Raw genomic sequence first — 15,442 nt, forward strand, 5'->3', positions numbered from 1 at the left:
CACCGCAGCATCCCACCCCCACCTCCCTGCCGTTGCTCTCTCCCTGCTTCCCCTCCTTGTGTGTGCAACCGTTCCATCCTCTCATTCTGCCGCTCTTTCTCTCATCCTCCATCCCTCGCTACCTCCACTGCGCGGGGTTTGTCTGATCAGTCTTCCCGTACACCTGATCGCAAGGAGCGCAAGGCCAATTCTGCTGGCAAGAAGAGGAGACGCTCGCCCTCACCGCCCAGCACTCCAGCTGAGTCCCGCAAGAAAGGAGGGAAGAAGGGGTAAGGTGGCATGACGCACACATAGTTGCCTGCTGATTGCTGTGCAGCTTTGTTTTTGTTTTGTTTTTTTTTTTAACAAAAGGTCTAGTGAATGTTACTTGGTAACATCTTGTGACAAAGTTGCAAGGTGCATCATAATCCTAATGTGGTGACCCATTATCCCTTCTCAGAGTTGTCTTGCCTCTTAGTTTAGGAAATAGTATCTCTTGTCCACACTTAAACATTCTAGACAATGCATATATGCATTTAATATGGTGAATCCATGGCATTGAATTTCCCCCACTATAAAACAAAAAAAAGAAAAGTCCGTTATCATTTACTGTAGAAACATGGTTGTGAGGTGAGGACTCATTAACAGTTCATTCTAAAGTATCAACAAGGCAGATCGTTATACACTAATGAAAACACCTTTATGAATATTATACTCCCTTTCTGCCTTTAATGTCCTCCTGAATCCACCTGAATTTTTACACACTGCACCTTTTAGTGATAAATGGACAGAGCTCTCCAAGACTTTGTTTTGAGAGGGTGCATGAATCACTTTTACATTCAAGATAACGGCTTATCTTTGGAGCATTCATTTGGTCCTATTCACAAATGGTATTAGTGTGTTTTTTGTAGCCTGATAACAAGGCAGCAGCTTTAACATGTTTGTTCACAACTGGCATCAGAATGAATTGGAGTGATCTCTCTACAAGTGAAATTTTTGTGTATTTTAATGAATATTCATTAGTTCTTGGGGTACATTTTATTGTCAAAATGTCTCACTAATAGTATGGTGCACATTGTTTGAAATAAATTGGACTGTAGTGCTGAGTCGTTCAGGACTGTAACCTACCTACTTTATAAAGTTTCATTGCTAAACATCTACTTGGCCATCACACTCTATGGATGCACACAGGGATGTAAACAAACCTGACCACTTCCAAAGTAACTGGATCTCAATGTGTTTTCAGCGCATCTTGAGTACATTCTCACCTGTACTTAGAGCAGTTTACTTGTGATCACACATACACCATGAGCTCTGAACAGGTCCTTTAGCTATTTTGACTACATCTACTATGTAGAAGCTTACTATAAATTCATGCTTAACTATAACTGGTCATAATGACAGATGGATGTGTAAGGGACTTTTCTTTGTATTAGGAATCCAGGGCCTCATTGGAAACGACGGGGACACAGAGGTGAAGAGGAAGACACAGAGGAGGACCTGAGCAAGGACATGGATGACTCCTCGGCCGGGGCTAGCATGGAGGAGGGCACCATGTCCAAAAACGGTAGGATTCTATTGTTGCAGTACTCGAGATGACTTGGTCTCTTGCTTGTCTCCGAATGGGCTGTATTTTTGAATCCGATTTTTATTTCAAGACCAGTTGAGACCACAACTGCAGGGTGGCACATTTCTTAATGTGAAATTTTGGAAAAACCATGGCTGTCTAGAAGAGAAATCACGCTGAACTGAAATAAAGCTAGAGTATGTGGGCAAATAATACTGGTCATGATAACTTCACAGTGTAGATTATTTCTGGGGTTTGAGGTTGTTGGTCACTTGCAGCAAAGTTAATAAATTTGAAACAGTGGAAAACAGAGAAGCTGCCACACATTGTGTGTGAGAAGTTTAAATGTGAGTTTTTTTATTTATTGCTGAAAAATGATTACAGTGAATGTGAGAGTGAATGAATAATAGTTCCATTGTATGCGCTTTGAGTATGTGTTAATAGAAAAGCACTATATAAATCTAATCCATTATTGTTGTTATTATTAACTACTCATAAAAAGAGTAATTATTGTACATGGGTCAGTATCACTATAAGGTGCCTTTCAGACTTCAAAATGTCAAAAAAAATAAGATTTTTCACTTAACTTTATGTTCAATGTGTTAAGTAGGCTGTTAGAAGTGCATGTTGGTCAAGCTTCCACTTTTTAAATAAATTTTTTGCAAGCCGACAAAGTATAAGCAGACCACAAAATGTCCACCCTGACACTGGCAATTACATGTAAAAAAAAAAAAAATTTTCATTTCATAGCAGTTATAAAATGTATATTTTCATAAAGATAGTTGGTTCCTTTCAGAATAGTATATGTTAGTTAACGGGAAATTCATTTTAATAGTGTAATTACAGCAAAAATCTCGTTTAGCAGCATTCTCTTGTAGCAGCTACTGTATCAAGCATGTTAAATATAAAATAAATATGTATGTATAAAAATATATTTAAAAAGTATTATATCAGAAATGTGCAAAAAGAGCAGTTATTGTGATGGTCCAGATTATTACACAAAGTAATGATTATGGTCCTTGCAGCTGTCTCTTCACAGCCATGGGGAAGAAGCTGTGTTTGAATCTGCTGTTATGGACTTGCATGGCTCTGAGTATGCCAGAAGGGAGGCTGGTGAACAGGCTGTGTCCTGGGTGGGTGGGGTCATTCCGGATCTTTGTGGCCTGTGTTAGAGGTGACTGCTTGAGTAGATCTCGTCCAGGTGTCAGAGTGGGGCACCAACAATCCACTGAGCCCTCTTGATGACCCACTGCAGCCGTTTCTTCTCTGCTGCGGTACAGCTGGCATACCAGTGTGTGCATCCATTGGCCAGGACACTGTATTGTGCAGCGGTAGAAGTTCCTCAGCAGAGGTGGGGGGAGATTGTTCCTCTTCAGCGTTCTCAAGAAGATGAGACGCTGCTGGGCTTTTTCGATGATGTGGGTGTCACAGACTTGAAGTCTGTGACACGCTCCACCTCCTCCCCATTGATGCTCAGGCCTAAGTGAGGTGTGGTCCTTGACTTCTGGAAATCAATGATGATTTCTTTTGTTTTCCTGGTGTTGAGGTTGAGATGGTTGTCCCTGCACCAGGCCGCCAGCGTCTGGACCTCCTCTCTGTATGGTGCCTCATCGTTGTTGCTGATCATTCCCACAATGGTCATGTCATCAGTAAATTTGATGAGGATGTTGGAGCTTTGGATGGCACCACAATTGTGGGTGTACAGCATGTACAGGACTGGACTCAGGATGTAGCCCTGAGGAACACCCATGTTGAGGACAATAGTAGAGGATGTAGAGGTGCCCGTCCTGACGTGCTGAGGTCTGTTTGTCAAGAAGTCCTTGATCCACAGACAGAGGGGGGTTCTGAGCTCCATTGTGTGCAGTTTGTTGATCAGTTGGCTGGGGCTGATAGTTAAGTGCTGAACTGAAGTCAACAAACAACATCCTGATGTATGTGTTGGGGCTTTCCAGTTGGCTAAGGGCAGTATGGAGATGGTGCCATCTGTGGATCTGTTGCACCTATAGGCGAACTGAAATTGGTCAAGACCAGGTGGGATGTGGGTCTTGATAAGCTGCAACACCAGTCTCTCCATACATTTCATGATCACCGGTGTCAGGGCCACAGAACGGTAGTCCTTCAACTCTGTGACTGCAGAGGTTTTGGGCACGGGGATTATGATGTCAGTTTTTAGGCAGGTGGGGACTGTGGCTTGCTGCAGTGAACGGTTAAAGATGTTAGTGAATACTGCAGCTAGCTGATGAGCACCTGATTTCAGCACACTCCCTGGTACTCCATCAGGTTCATACCAGGTGCTTTGCTGGTATCAGTGCCCCGCAGAATGTGCAGTACCTGGTGTTGCCTGGAGGGTTAGGGGCTGGTCATGCTCTGGTGGTGTAAGCAGTTAGTGCTCTGCCTGTCCGCTGTCCTCTTTAAAGCAGGCAAAAAAGGTGTTGAGCTGGTTCAGGAGAGGGGGTCGGACAGGTAGTGGATGTTATGGCATGGCTTGTAGTCCGTGATGTCCTGGATGCCTTGCCACATGGAGAGGGGGTTGTTTTCCCTGAAGTTGGCCTCTATTTGCTCTTTGTACTTTGTTTTAGCAGTCTTGATGCCTCTGTTCAGATCCTGTAGTCCTCCCTGTCTCCTGACCTCAGTGTTGAATCCCTGGCCTGGAGCAATGTTCTGACAGTGGCATTGAACAAAGGCTTTTGGTTGGGGAATATTTTGACCTGTTCCGTTCTTGTTACACTGTCTATGCAGAAGTTCATGTATGACAGCACAGAGGAGGTGTGGAGCTCAATGTCTGGGTGTTCAAAGAGCTCCCATATGGTGTCCTCAAAACCGTCCTGCAAGGACAATGTAGCTTCCTCAGTCCAGCGCTGCACAGACCTGTACTGTGGTTTAAACCTGCAGATGAGGGGCCTGTATGCTGGTGTCAGGAGCAGGTAAAGGTGGTCTGAGTGTCTGAGGTGAGGGGAAGGGTGGGTTTTGTATGCTTCAGAAATCCTGGTGTAGACCTGATCTAGTGTTCTGCCCTTCCTTGTTTTAATGTCCACATTCTTGTAAAACCTGAGAAGCACAGTTTTTAGGTTGGTGTGGTTAAAATCACCAGCTACGATGAAGAAACCCTCTGGGTTTTTGTTCTGCTGTCTGTTGATGCCGTTGTGCAGCCTGCTCATTGCTGCATTAACATTAGTTCGTGGGTGGCTATACACAGCAGCTACAAACACAGCAGTGAATACTCTGGGCAGGTAGAATGGTCTACACTTTAACAGTAGAATGTCCAGGTCTGGACAGCTGTATCTCTCAATAACGGCAGTGTCCGTGCACCAACTGCTGTTAATGTAGATGCATCCCCACTGTGTTATCAGAGTCCAGTATGCGGTCTGACCGGAAGATCGTGTGGCCTGCTAGCTCTACGACTTGGTCTGGGATGCTTTCATGCAGCCAGGTCTCCGTTATCAACGCGATACAGCTGTCCATCAGGTTGTTAACAATACTTAGTTTGATCTCGTCCATCTTGTCTACCAGGGAGAAGGCGTTTGCGAGAAAAATGCTGAGAGCCACTGGTTCACGCGGAGTCATAGTTAGCCTGGCTCTGATGCTGGCTCACTTGCCCCACTTCTGCCATCTTTTGCTGTGCCGTCAGTGCATATTGTATGTAGTAATGTGTACGTTCCCTGTCATGTACCATATCCACCCTGTCAGTAAAGGATTGGTGATGGGGTGGATAGTTTTGGTAGGTCATCTTTGAAGAGGACTGTGTGATGTTCAACAAATATATTTTGAATTTGTGAAAAGTTTTGTATAGTAGTGTTTTGTATTTTGTGGTGAAAGGGTGGACATCCTAACCTTGACCCCTTCAAAGTGCAAACACAAAGTGATGAAAATTTTGAAATGCAAATACTAATGCTGTTGTAGATTATGTTTCTGCCACCAATGAAGACATTTAAAATGTTGATGATGACATCAGTGATTACAACAACCAGATTATTAAAGGGGCGAATTCCACAAAGTGACAGGGTGGACAGTAATGGACTCTATGCACAGCCCCACTACTTCCTGAACGTCAGATGAGTCATTTATTTCCTGTCTTTCATTAATGGACACACTGATTAATCCAGGTGTGCCTAATTAAAGCTATACCGTATGATGTGGCATTTTTACACTTTTCTTTTGCCATCTTAAAATGCTCCTAATAAGTGTGTGTCAAACTAAAATGTAAAAGAAATCCACCAGGTATTGAAACTCAAAAATGTTTAATTCTCATATGTTTCTGATAAAAGTCTGACCAATCATTTCATTTGGTCCGAATGAAATAATTGGCTGAACCTGGTTGAGCCTCCCGTCAATCATCCATTACGGCCGTCCAGCATCCGATCCATTATCACCGTCCCCGTAGCCGATATGTGTTCCTCTGAATCTGATGCTTCACTGGCACTGCTCCTCCTGTCATTGACTACAGTCTACTGTCTAGGATGTGTATGGATAGAACTCAAATGCACATGTGGAAGGGAAAAAATGGATTTATTAACAGAAACAACAACCAAGGGGAACAAACAGGAGTCGGATGAATGAAGGATGGAGATAAAAGTCCGGAAGTCAGCTGTACTGGACTAAACAGACAGGTCTACACAAAGCTCACCTTTTATGACCATGGGACTCATACAGGTACATGTACATGGTGTCACACAGTGTAGGATGATAAATGTATGGACTATGAAACCTCAAATGTCGATGGAAAAATTCGCAGAGGCCACACGTTCACAGTGCGCGCACCCGTTGCCTGGGCATCTCATCTCCATGGTGCAGTGAAGACACTGACCTAGTACTGCACAGACCAGACCCTTAAATTCAGGGTCTACTGATGAAACAGGGGCCGCAGGCCCGCGGCAGGTGCATGAAGTATCTGATTACTGAGGGAGGGGTCCGCGGACACACCAAAGCAGACCGGACCTCCACCTCTGCTTCTTCCACGCATCAGGTGAGAGGAGGAGAGAGGAGGGGAACCTCAGAGCTCAGGCAGAGGGAAGTGGGCGGGGCTTTGGAGGGAGGCGGGTTGTTCATGTTCAAACTTTTACTAAGTGCTGTGAGAAATGCCACATCGGTAGGTATAGCTTTAATCAGTAGTCACAACAAGAAGTAGCAGGCACACCTGGATTAATCAGTGTGTCCAATAATGAAAGACAGGAACTAAAGGACCCACCTGAAGTTCAGGAAGTAGTGATGCTGTGCATAGAGTCCACTTCAGGGACATGTGTAGAATGTTAAATATTATGAAAGAAAGTATAAACTCTCCTACAGACAAACTGCCCAAGGATGTGTTTTTTTCCTTTCCAACCAGAGATAAATAGACTTTCATCTCAATTCTCCTTTAAGGTTTTTTTTTTTTTTTTTTTTTTTTAACACAATCTTCACAAAAAATGCACTTTTTAGACTAGGTCCCATCTGTGATGTCCCACTTTTTAAAAAGTCTCCCTTTCCCCCAACGCACACACATCCTGGCTCTGATTTGATCTATTTTAGTATTCTCTTAAGTGAGCTGAAGTGCTGGTTAATACCTCTCAGCCCATGACTAAATCAAAATGTCTTTGAAGTTCTTTTTGCGTTTTAGTGCTTTTCCCTTCACATTTTTCTCTTCTTCCTTTAACAGCAAATTCCAAAAAAGACGAGAACACTCCAATGAAAGGAAATGACCTGGGTAAGCAATCTGCCTGTTAATGTCAGTTTTGGGAACACGTCATGCCAAAATTTTAGTTATCACATCTGAAATGTGTTGCACTTCCTATAGATGACATGGAGGATGACTCTGTGCTGTCAGGTGGAAAGGTAAGATGATCCCAGATGAACCAAGACCGTGTTTCACAAAGCCAAGTTATGTCTGTATTAGTGTGGCTGTTAATCTGGCAACAGGGATATCATTAAAGTTCTTAGGTATTATTTAGGGATTTTACTAAAATACATAAAACGCCAAGGTCTGTCACCCAGCTCTACCATGAATTAGATCTGAACCAAAGGTGTTCCTTGATGAACAGTAGCAGTTGGTTTACACACCACAATCGCACACCTCAACAACTGAAAGACTGTGGTTCAGTCAGGGTTGATTAAAACACATTGTTTGGAGAGGTTTCTTTCTAGACTTGTAGCTCTGAAAGTAGTAAGTACACTGCAAAAAATGACCTGCTAGAAATAAACTTAATATTCCTAAATCTGGTCAAATTGGCTTACATTGAGCAAAAAAATATGCCAATGGGCTAAGAAAAAAATTCTTGGCTAGAATTCTTAAAACAAGCAAAAAAGTTTATCAAGTAAAAAAAACAATGTACCTTAAAACTAGACAAAAATGCTAGAATTTTAGCAAACACTCATTTAAGACAGAATTACTTAAAATGAGGAATTGTAGTCTCTGACTGGGCTGTCTATAAGAATTTAAGTCTGAAAATAGGAGTAGTATGTTGAAAAAATTCTTAAATTAAGCATTTGATTCTCTTGATTCAGCTGAAAATAACCCCTTCAACTGGGAATCAATCCTGGGTCTTCCATATTGGAGTCTGATGCGTTACCTACTGAACTAAACAGCCACTGTGCTGTCAAGTGACCAATTTGCTCCTCCTTATGGAGGAGACATGAGTGTCCATGTTATATTGACTAAAAAACCGCCTCTGTTAATCCATAACCGTACATCCTATCTCAAATTCATGCATGTGAGACTTGTGGTGAGTCTTGTGAATGTGTCAATGTGTAATATGTGGAGAAAAAAAAGTCAGAACTGAATAAGCAGTGATTGTGGGAATGTGGAGTCTATCAAGCACGTAGTGACAGAAATTTAACATGGGAGTGAATGAGAAAAAAATGGACTTTCGTTTCATGTCTCTATGATATTCCTATTAGCCATAGGAATTTTTCAGTCATTTTTTAAATTAGTCAAGGGTCATGTTGAACTGTGTTTTTTGCCATGTTTTAAGCCAGTAAATGACAATACATGGTTAAAAAAGAAAAAAGTTAGTTGCTGTCATTTCTTAAGATTCTTAAATTGAGAAGTTGTACAAGTGGTTTCAGTCTTAAAATAAGGAAAACAATCTTGATCCTTTGCAGGGATGACACTCTGAAATTGTTTTCAAAATATTGCTATACCTTATTACTAGTAAAATCTGTCTTTATATTAGCTAGAAAATCTTTTTAAGAAAAAGTTGTTCTTTTAATTATATTTTTCTTATTTAAAAATTTCTTAGCAACCTTTTTCTCTATTTAGATGAAAAATAAGACAAATGTTCTAGAAATAAGGCTTTCTCCACTTTCTTAGAAATCATTTTTGCCGTGTACTTTAATTACCTTCAAAGCAATTCCTCTCATATTTGTGATATTCTTTTTCACACTTTTGACTGACTTTTTCCTGTGCAGGATGATGAAGACCAGGGTAAAGCTGAAGCGAACAGACTGATGGATGCCAGTGAGGATAATGTGACTGAACAGACTCACCACATCATCATCCCTAGCTACGCTGCTTGGTTTGACTATAACTGGTAAGTCCCATGTCATTATATGTACCAGCCTGGATGCTAGAAGACAAGACTTACGGTGGTGAAGCTGGAACACAATTCTTCAAACTGCTATTTTTTTTTCTTTCTTTGCCAGCATCCATGAGATCGAGAGAAGAGCCCTGCCTGAGTTCTTTAATGGAAAGAACAAGTCTAAGACACCAGAGATGTAAGTTGACAGAGCACCTGTCAACCACAGCATTTTAACATTTCATGTGCCCATACTGTTGCCGTAGATTTGGCATCAGACCATTGCCTGCTCACTAATATGATCCTTCTTGATCTTTAAACAGCTACCTGGCCTACCGTAACTTCATGATTGACACGTATCGACTAAACCCTCAGGAGTACCTCACCTCCACTTCCTGTCGCAGGAACCTTACTGGTGATGTGTGTGCTATTATGAGGTGAGCTGAGTCTCATTTGTACAAGCTTTCTTGCTTTGGTTACATCACTTCTAACCTAAATAAGGCTATGGCAAAGTGTAAACGTATCAAGGTTTCCACAGGTCTGTAAATCGACAAGTCTAAAATCCAATAATGAAGGAACTTTAAATCCAAAGTGGACAATGAAAAACTCAGCTGTGTAAAATGCCACTGCTCTCTGTTTTTCTATAGAGTTCATGCATTTCTGGAGCAGTGGGGTTTGGTGAACTACCAAGTTGATGCTGAAAGTCGCCCATTGCCCATGGGACCCCCACCCACCCCTCATTTTACTGTGCTGGCTGACACACCATCCGGCCTCATGCCTCTAAACCACCGACCTCCACAGGTAACAGATATAAACAGAAATGGAATGAAAGTAAACGAAATGCACAGCAAGTTGTTTTCAGTTGGCCTAAGCAGTTAGTTTTGTGATTAAGATTGAGTATCATTTGATTTAGCAATTTCTATTCTGCTTATCGATTCCCAATTTTAATTCCAAAATTGTACAAAAGGGAATAAAACCCAAGGTATTGAGATAAAATGAAATTACTGATATTTACCAAAGGAATCCAACAAAATGCTGATCCATAGAAATTTGCATTAAAAAAGTGCTTGAAGTAGCCTAATCGATAATTGTAGATTGATATCATTAACAGTCAAGGAGTACATTTTCATCTCATGGACTTTTATTCAAGGTGTGTCCAGACTATAAAAGAATATTTGTCAACACAATTTTGCATTTTTTACACTTCCCTCACTGTACTACAGCACCTCACATGCTGCCCATTTATGATTAAACACATCAGTGACTTACAGTTTATGAACTTCACATACACTTCACACACATAATTTATAATGACAGTAATTTAGTTTTTTTGTGAAAATAAAATGCAAAAACTGATATTCCCACTTAAATTGCGACTCATGTTGCAATCATAATACTTGAAAGGACAACTTGTAAAATTTCCATTTAAACTTTACTTCATATCACTTTAAAGTGCTTTACAGACACATTATTTCAGATTGTTGATAAATGTGAGATTTGTGGTCCTAGATTCCTCCTGCACAGCCAATGCCTGGCTTTCCAGACAAAGTAAAGGAAAAGCCCCTCGACCTGCAGAATTTTGGTCTTCGCCCTGATCTCTACACCAAGAAAAACCCAAAGGTGAGTGCTTAATATCGGGTATGTTTTACTATTACAGTTCTTTTACAGTTTTTCAATTGTCTACTACTACTTTCCATTTCCTGCAGAGCAAAGGAGTGACTTCGACTAGGGAATGGACGGAGCAGGAGACTCTGCTGCTATTGGAGGTGAGTCACATATGAAAAAAGATGATGCAAATGTGAAAATGTTCTTGTAGGCCCCAGCAAACCGTTTTTTTTTTTGTTTGTTTGTTTTTGTTTTTTTCCAGTGGCCTTTCTTTCTCATTTTACTTTGCAATTTCTTCCATCATGTTCCAACTACCTATTCATTACTCTCCTTCTACCCATTGTTCTTTCTGACTTTTGTTTTATTCCTCCTCCTTTTTAAAGTCATTTTTTTTGTTTCTTGCTGTTTTTGTATTATAATAATAATAATAATACATTTTATTTATAGGCGCCTTTCTTGGCACTCAAGGACACCGTACAGTAAAACAGGAGAATATAAAACAAGCTATAAAACAGAGTAAAAAATAAAAGGCAGGTTAAAAATTGAACAGTGCAATTGTGTTCATAAAGAGAAAGAGGTCCTAAACAAATATGTTTTGAGTTTGGATTTGAAGAGAGGGAGTGAGTGAAGTGATATATCTGAGATTCGGTGGCAAGGAGTTCCAGAGTTGGGGAGCAGAGCGGCTGAATGCTCTGCTCCCCGCAGTGGTGAGACAGGCAGAGGGAACAGTGAGGTGGATGGAGGAGGAAGATCTGAGGGTGCGAGAGGGGGTGGCAACATAAAGGAGATCAGACAGATATGGAGGGGCGAGGTTATGGATGGCCTTGAATGTCAATAGAAGTATTTTAAATTCAATTCGGAACTTAACTGGGAGCCAGTGGAGCTGTTGGAGGACAGGAGTGATGTGGTGAGTGGAGGGGTTCCTGGTGATGATGTGAGCAGCTGAATTCTGAACCAATTGAAGTTTGTGGAGGGATTTGTGTGTGAGACCAAAGAGGAGAGAGTTGCAATAATCCAGACGAGAAGTGACAAGGCTATGAACGAGGATAACAATGGTATGGGGGGTGAGGGAGGGGCGGAGGCGATTAATGTTGCGTAGGTGGAATTATGCAGACTGACGTTATTAATGTGGGATTGAAAAGATAGAGTACTGCCAAAAATGACACACAGACTCTTAACCTGTGGGGAAGGGGAGACAGTGGAGTTGTCGACGGTGAGGGAAAAACTGTCGGTTTTGGATAAAGTTGATTTTGAACCAATGAGGAGAACCTCAGTTTTGTCACTGTTTAGTTTGAGAAAATTGGAAGTGAACCATTATATGGCCCTTCCCTCTATGTATTGATTTGGTCAAAAAGTGTTAAGAGTCAAACAACTGTGTCTTCTTTCAGGCTTTGGAGATGTACAAAGATGACTGGAACAAAGTGTCTGAGCACGTTGGTTCACGTACACAAGACGAGTGCATCCTGCACTTCCTGCGGCTGCCAATTGAGGACCCATATTTGGAGAGTACCGAGACCACCCTGGGGCCACTGGCCTACCAACCCATCCCCTTCAGTCAGTCTGGAAACCCTGTCATGAGCACCGTGGCCTTCCTGGCTTCTGTGGTCGACCCGAGAGTGGCATCTGCTGCAGCCAAGGCAGCCCTAGGTGAGAACTAAGAACACCAAATCTGAGTCGCATAGCAAGTGGTATCTATGTGTCTACCTGAACCAGGACTGGGTGACCTAGCCAGAGAAAAAATCGTACCACACTAGTTATAATTACACTTGCACCGATTAATCAGCTGTGCTTGGACATTGGCCAATTGTCACTTGATTGGCCATGATCTGCGACCGGCCGGTCAGTCTGAAATTAACTGATTTTGGGCGGAGGTCAAAAATTGTAAACAGTTGAAGTCTAGTTATAATCATGAGCAACTGCAGTTTTCTGTATCACTTTTCAGATGTATGATGGAGTACAAATGGACTAGAAATAGCCAACTGACTGAATTGATTGCATTGCATTAGATATGAACTTTTTTCACTATAGATTATTGTGTTGGTCTTGAAATTATTATTTATTTGAAATATACAATAAATCATGATCTAATTAATAAAGAGTTGAAATTGGTAGTGAACAGTAATAACTCAATAAAAGAACAGTGAAAGATCTTGTTAAAGAAAAAAAAAATTAAATCTATTTCCACTCTTTGAAATTTAAATCAGATATTTGTCAATTGGTCTTCCATCAACAGTCAACATAAAAGCAGGAAATGATAGGATGATTTGGTGCATATGCAGAAATTTGGACTCCCCTTGAGAAACAACATTATTTGATGAGCATAAATGACATAATCATGGAATTACATTTATGCTTATTATGCTCATCAAAATGGCGTATGTTGAACTACAGTCCACATTAGCATTTTCAGACCCGCTTTACCACTTTTTTTTTTTTTTACTGTTATGTCTTTAAGCAAATAACATTTTGTGTTGCATTCAGCGCTCACCATGAGCTACATTGATCAGACTGTCTGCTCATCAATTGCTTAATCAAATAAACTACTGTAGCAATGCTGCATAGTTTATAGGTTTCTTACCTCAGGAAAGGGAGAAACACAGCAGGACCATAAGAAGCTTTCATTGGAATTTTGGAAAGGGGTACAGCACTGTAAAATGATCCAATCTCTACAATTCCTCTAAATTAAACATTGTGAGCATAGGTGAGATCCATTACCAATTTAGATGCAGAACCTCAGATCAATAAGCAAGAACATCTTTGTGTAGCTAAAATGTGGATGAAAATGATATTTGTTATATACAGGGTGTCCAAAAAATGTATACACACTTTAAAGAATTGTAAAGTAGGTGTTTATTAAAATTCATTTAATTTTCAAAATAATAACAAACATCATTTTATTGTTTTGTCACCGCCTGTTCTCAAACTGACGTCCGTTCTGGTCCAGACACTGCTGACAACGCCAAGCATAAAAAAAAGTCTAGTGGTGTGAGGTCTGGTGAAAGTGGAGGGTATTCAACAAAACCTCTCTGTCTAATCCACCTGTTTGGCAAGTTCACCAGACCTCACACCACTAGACTTTTTATATGGGATACCTAAAAGACAAAGTCTACGTTTCGAGACATGCAACAGTCGCTGAATTCAGAGCAGCCATTGAACATGAATGCACACAAATACCAAGGGAATTGTTTCGTGATTTGTGTGATTCCATTGCTTCGCGTTGTCAGCAGTGTCTGGACCACAACGGACGTCAGTTTGAGAACAGACGGTGACAAAACAATAAAATGATGTTTGTAAGTTCTATTACATTTTGAGAATTAAATGAATTTTAATAAACACCTACTTTACAATTATTCAAAGTGTGTATAAATTTTTTGAGACACCCTGTATTCACTGATTACTTGCTTTAATTTTAACTTTATTTTTCATTTTAATACCGTTTCCTTCCTTTTCTTGAATGAATTTCACGGACATATAGGGATGGGTACCTTTCACATTTAAACCAATACGGTACAGATACTCAGTTCCTGGGAACCGGTACTTGTACACAATGGTACCTGTTTTCGGTATTGTGTGTGTGTGTGTGTGTGTGTGTGTGTGTGTGTGTGTGTGTGTGTGTGTGTGGTGGTTATGTCTATAAAAAATAGTAAAAAACTTTTGAATTCTGAATATTTATTTCTCAACGTCACAAGTGAAATAACATTAAACTTTAGAAAAGTGTGTGTGGGGGAGGGCAAATGACTTAAAAATAAATATAACATATATAACATTTTTCAAACTAAAGTATTACAAATTAAAAACATAACATGCTCTGCACTTTTAATACCCCTCGGTCAAATATAGTGTAAGATTCTGTTGAAAGTTACTGCCCTATAGTTTAGATTAGATTGTCTTTGTGTAAAACTTACTACATATTTATATTTGAAAATACTCAGATATGATTACTGCGCAAGACCATTTGACTTTGAAAAAGTAGATCAAGGTCACATATTTTCAAGAGGCATCTGCTCCATGCCAAGATGCATCCATAGTATAAATTTGGTGCAGATATGTCAATGCATTCTTCAGATAATGTGATTATCTTATTGAAAAGACATGTCATCATTTGACCTTGAAAAATTAGGTCAAGGTCACATAGTTTCAATAGGCTTCTGCTCTATGCCAAGATGCATCCACAGTATAATTTTGGTCCAGATATGTCAGTGCATTCTTCAGATAATGCGATTATGTCATTGAATGGACAGAAGACAAAATAATTCCAATACCCCTCAGCAGAGGGGTAACAAACCACTCCCTCTAGCCTGAACTGTACTGCACATGTACAGCAGTTCTTTTTCAGGAACACCAACATATCTACTTTTCTGGCAAGAGCCGAGCCCACTCCACACTGACTTTTTACACACACACACACACACATATATATATATATATATATATATATATATATATATATATATATATATATATATATATATATATATATATATATATATATATATATTCGCCCTCACCTTGATGTCGTCATGTCAGGCAGACACCCCTTCACGGTCTCCCCGACATACACAATGCGAGGATGTGTTCAAGTATCGAAATGTGGTACCGTTTGACTTTACGTGAATTAATACTTGGTAGTACCGATGGAATTCAGTTGGTATCAATAAAATAACTAAATTCAGTAACCATCCCTACATGCACATAATTAAAGTTGACCTAGTGCCGTGTTTCCACTACGTGGTACTGGCTCGGCTCGACTCAGCCTTTTTGCGTTTCCATTACGAAAAAGGACCTGGAATCTGGTACCTGGTAC

General features: G+C 40.5%; 1 protein-coding gene across 5 annotated transcripts in view; it reads left to right on the forward strand.

The window, feature by feature from the left end:
- Window positions 1-15,442, forward strand: part of smarcc1a (SWI/SNF related BAF chromatin remodeling complex subunit C1a) — a 52,695-nt gene that overhangs the window by 24,794 nt on the left and 12,459 nt on the right. For 4 of the 5 annotated variants that reach the window (XM_030157406.1, XM_030157404.1, XM_030157405.1 and 1 more), the window contains exons 10-20: window positions 151-269; window positions 1,416-1,546; window positions 7,179-7,226; window positions 7,317-7,354; window positions 8,927-9,048; window positions 9,161-9,232; window positions 9,357-9,470; window positions 9,681-9,834; window positions 10,543-10,653; window positions 10,740-10,799; window positions 12,027-12,285. In XM_030157406.1, the coding sequence (XP_030013266.1) occupies window positions 151-269; window positions 1,416-1,546; window positions 7,179-7,226; window positions 7,317-7,354; window positions 8,927-9,048; window positions 9,161-9,232; window positions 9,357-9,470; window positions 9,681-9,834; window positions 10,543-10,653; window positions 10,740-10,799; window positions 12,027-12,285 (1,228 nt within the window). The remainder of the gene's footprint in view (window positions 1-150; window positions 270-1,415; window positions 1,547-7,178; window positions 7,227-7,316; window positions 7,355-8,926; window positions 9,049-9,160; window positions 9,233-9,356; window positions 9,471-9,680; window positions 9,835-10,542; window positions 10,654-10,739; window positions 10,800-12,026; window positions 12,286-15,442) is intronic. The other variant, XM_030157408.1, reaches the window with a different exon arrangement.

This window comes from Sphaeramia orbicularis, chromosome 16, assembly GCF_902148855.1.
Source record: "Sphaeramia orbicularis chromosome 16, fSphaOr1.1, whole genome shotgun sequence".
NCBI classification, from domain to species: domain Eukaryota; kingdom Metazoa; phylum Chordata; class Actinopteri; order Kurtiformes; family Apogonidae; genus Sphaeramia; species Sphaeramia orbicularis.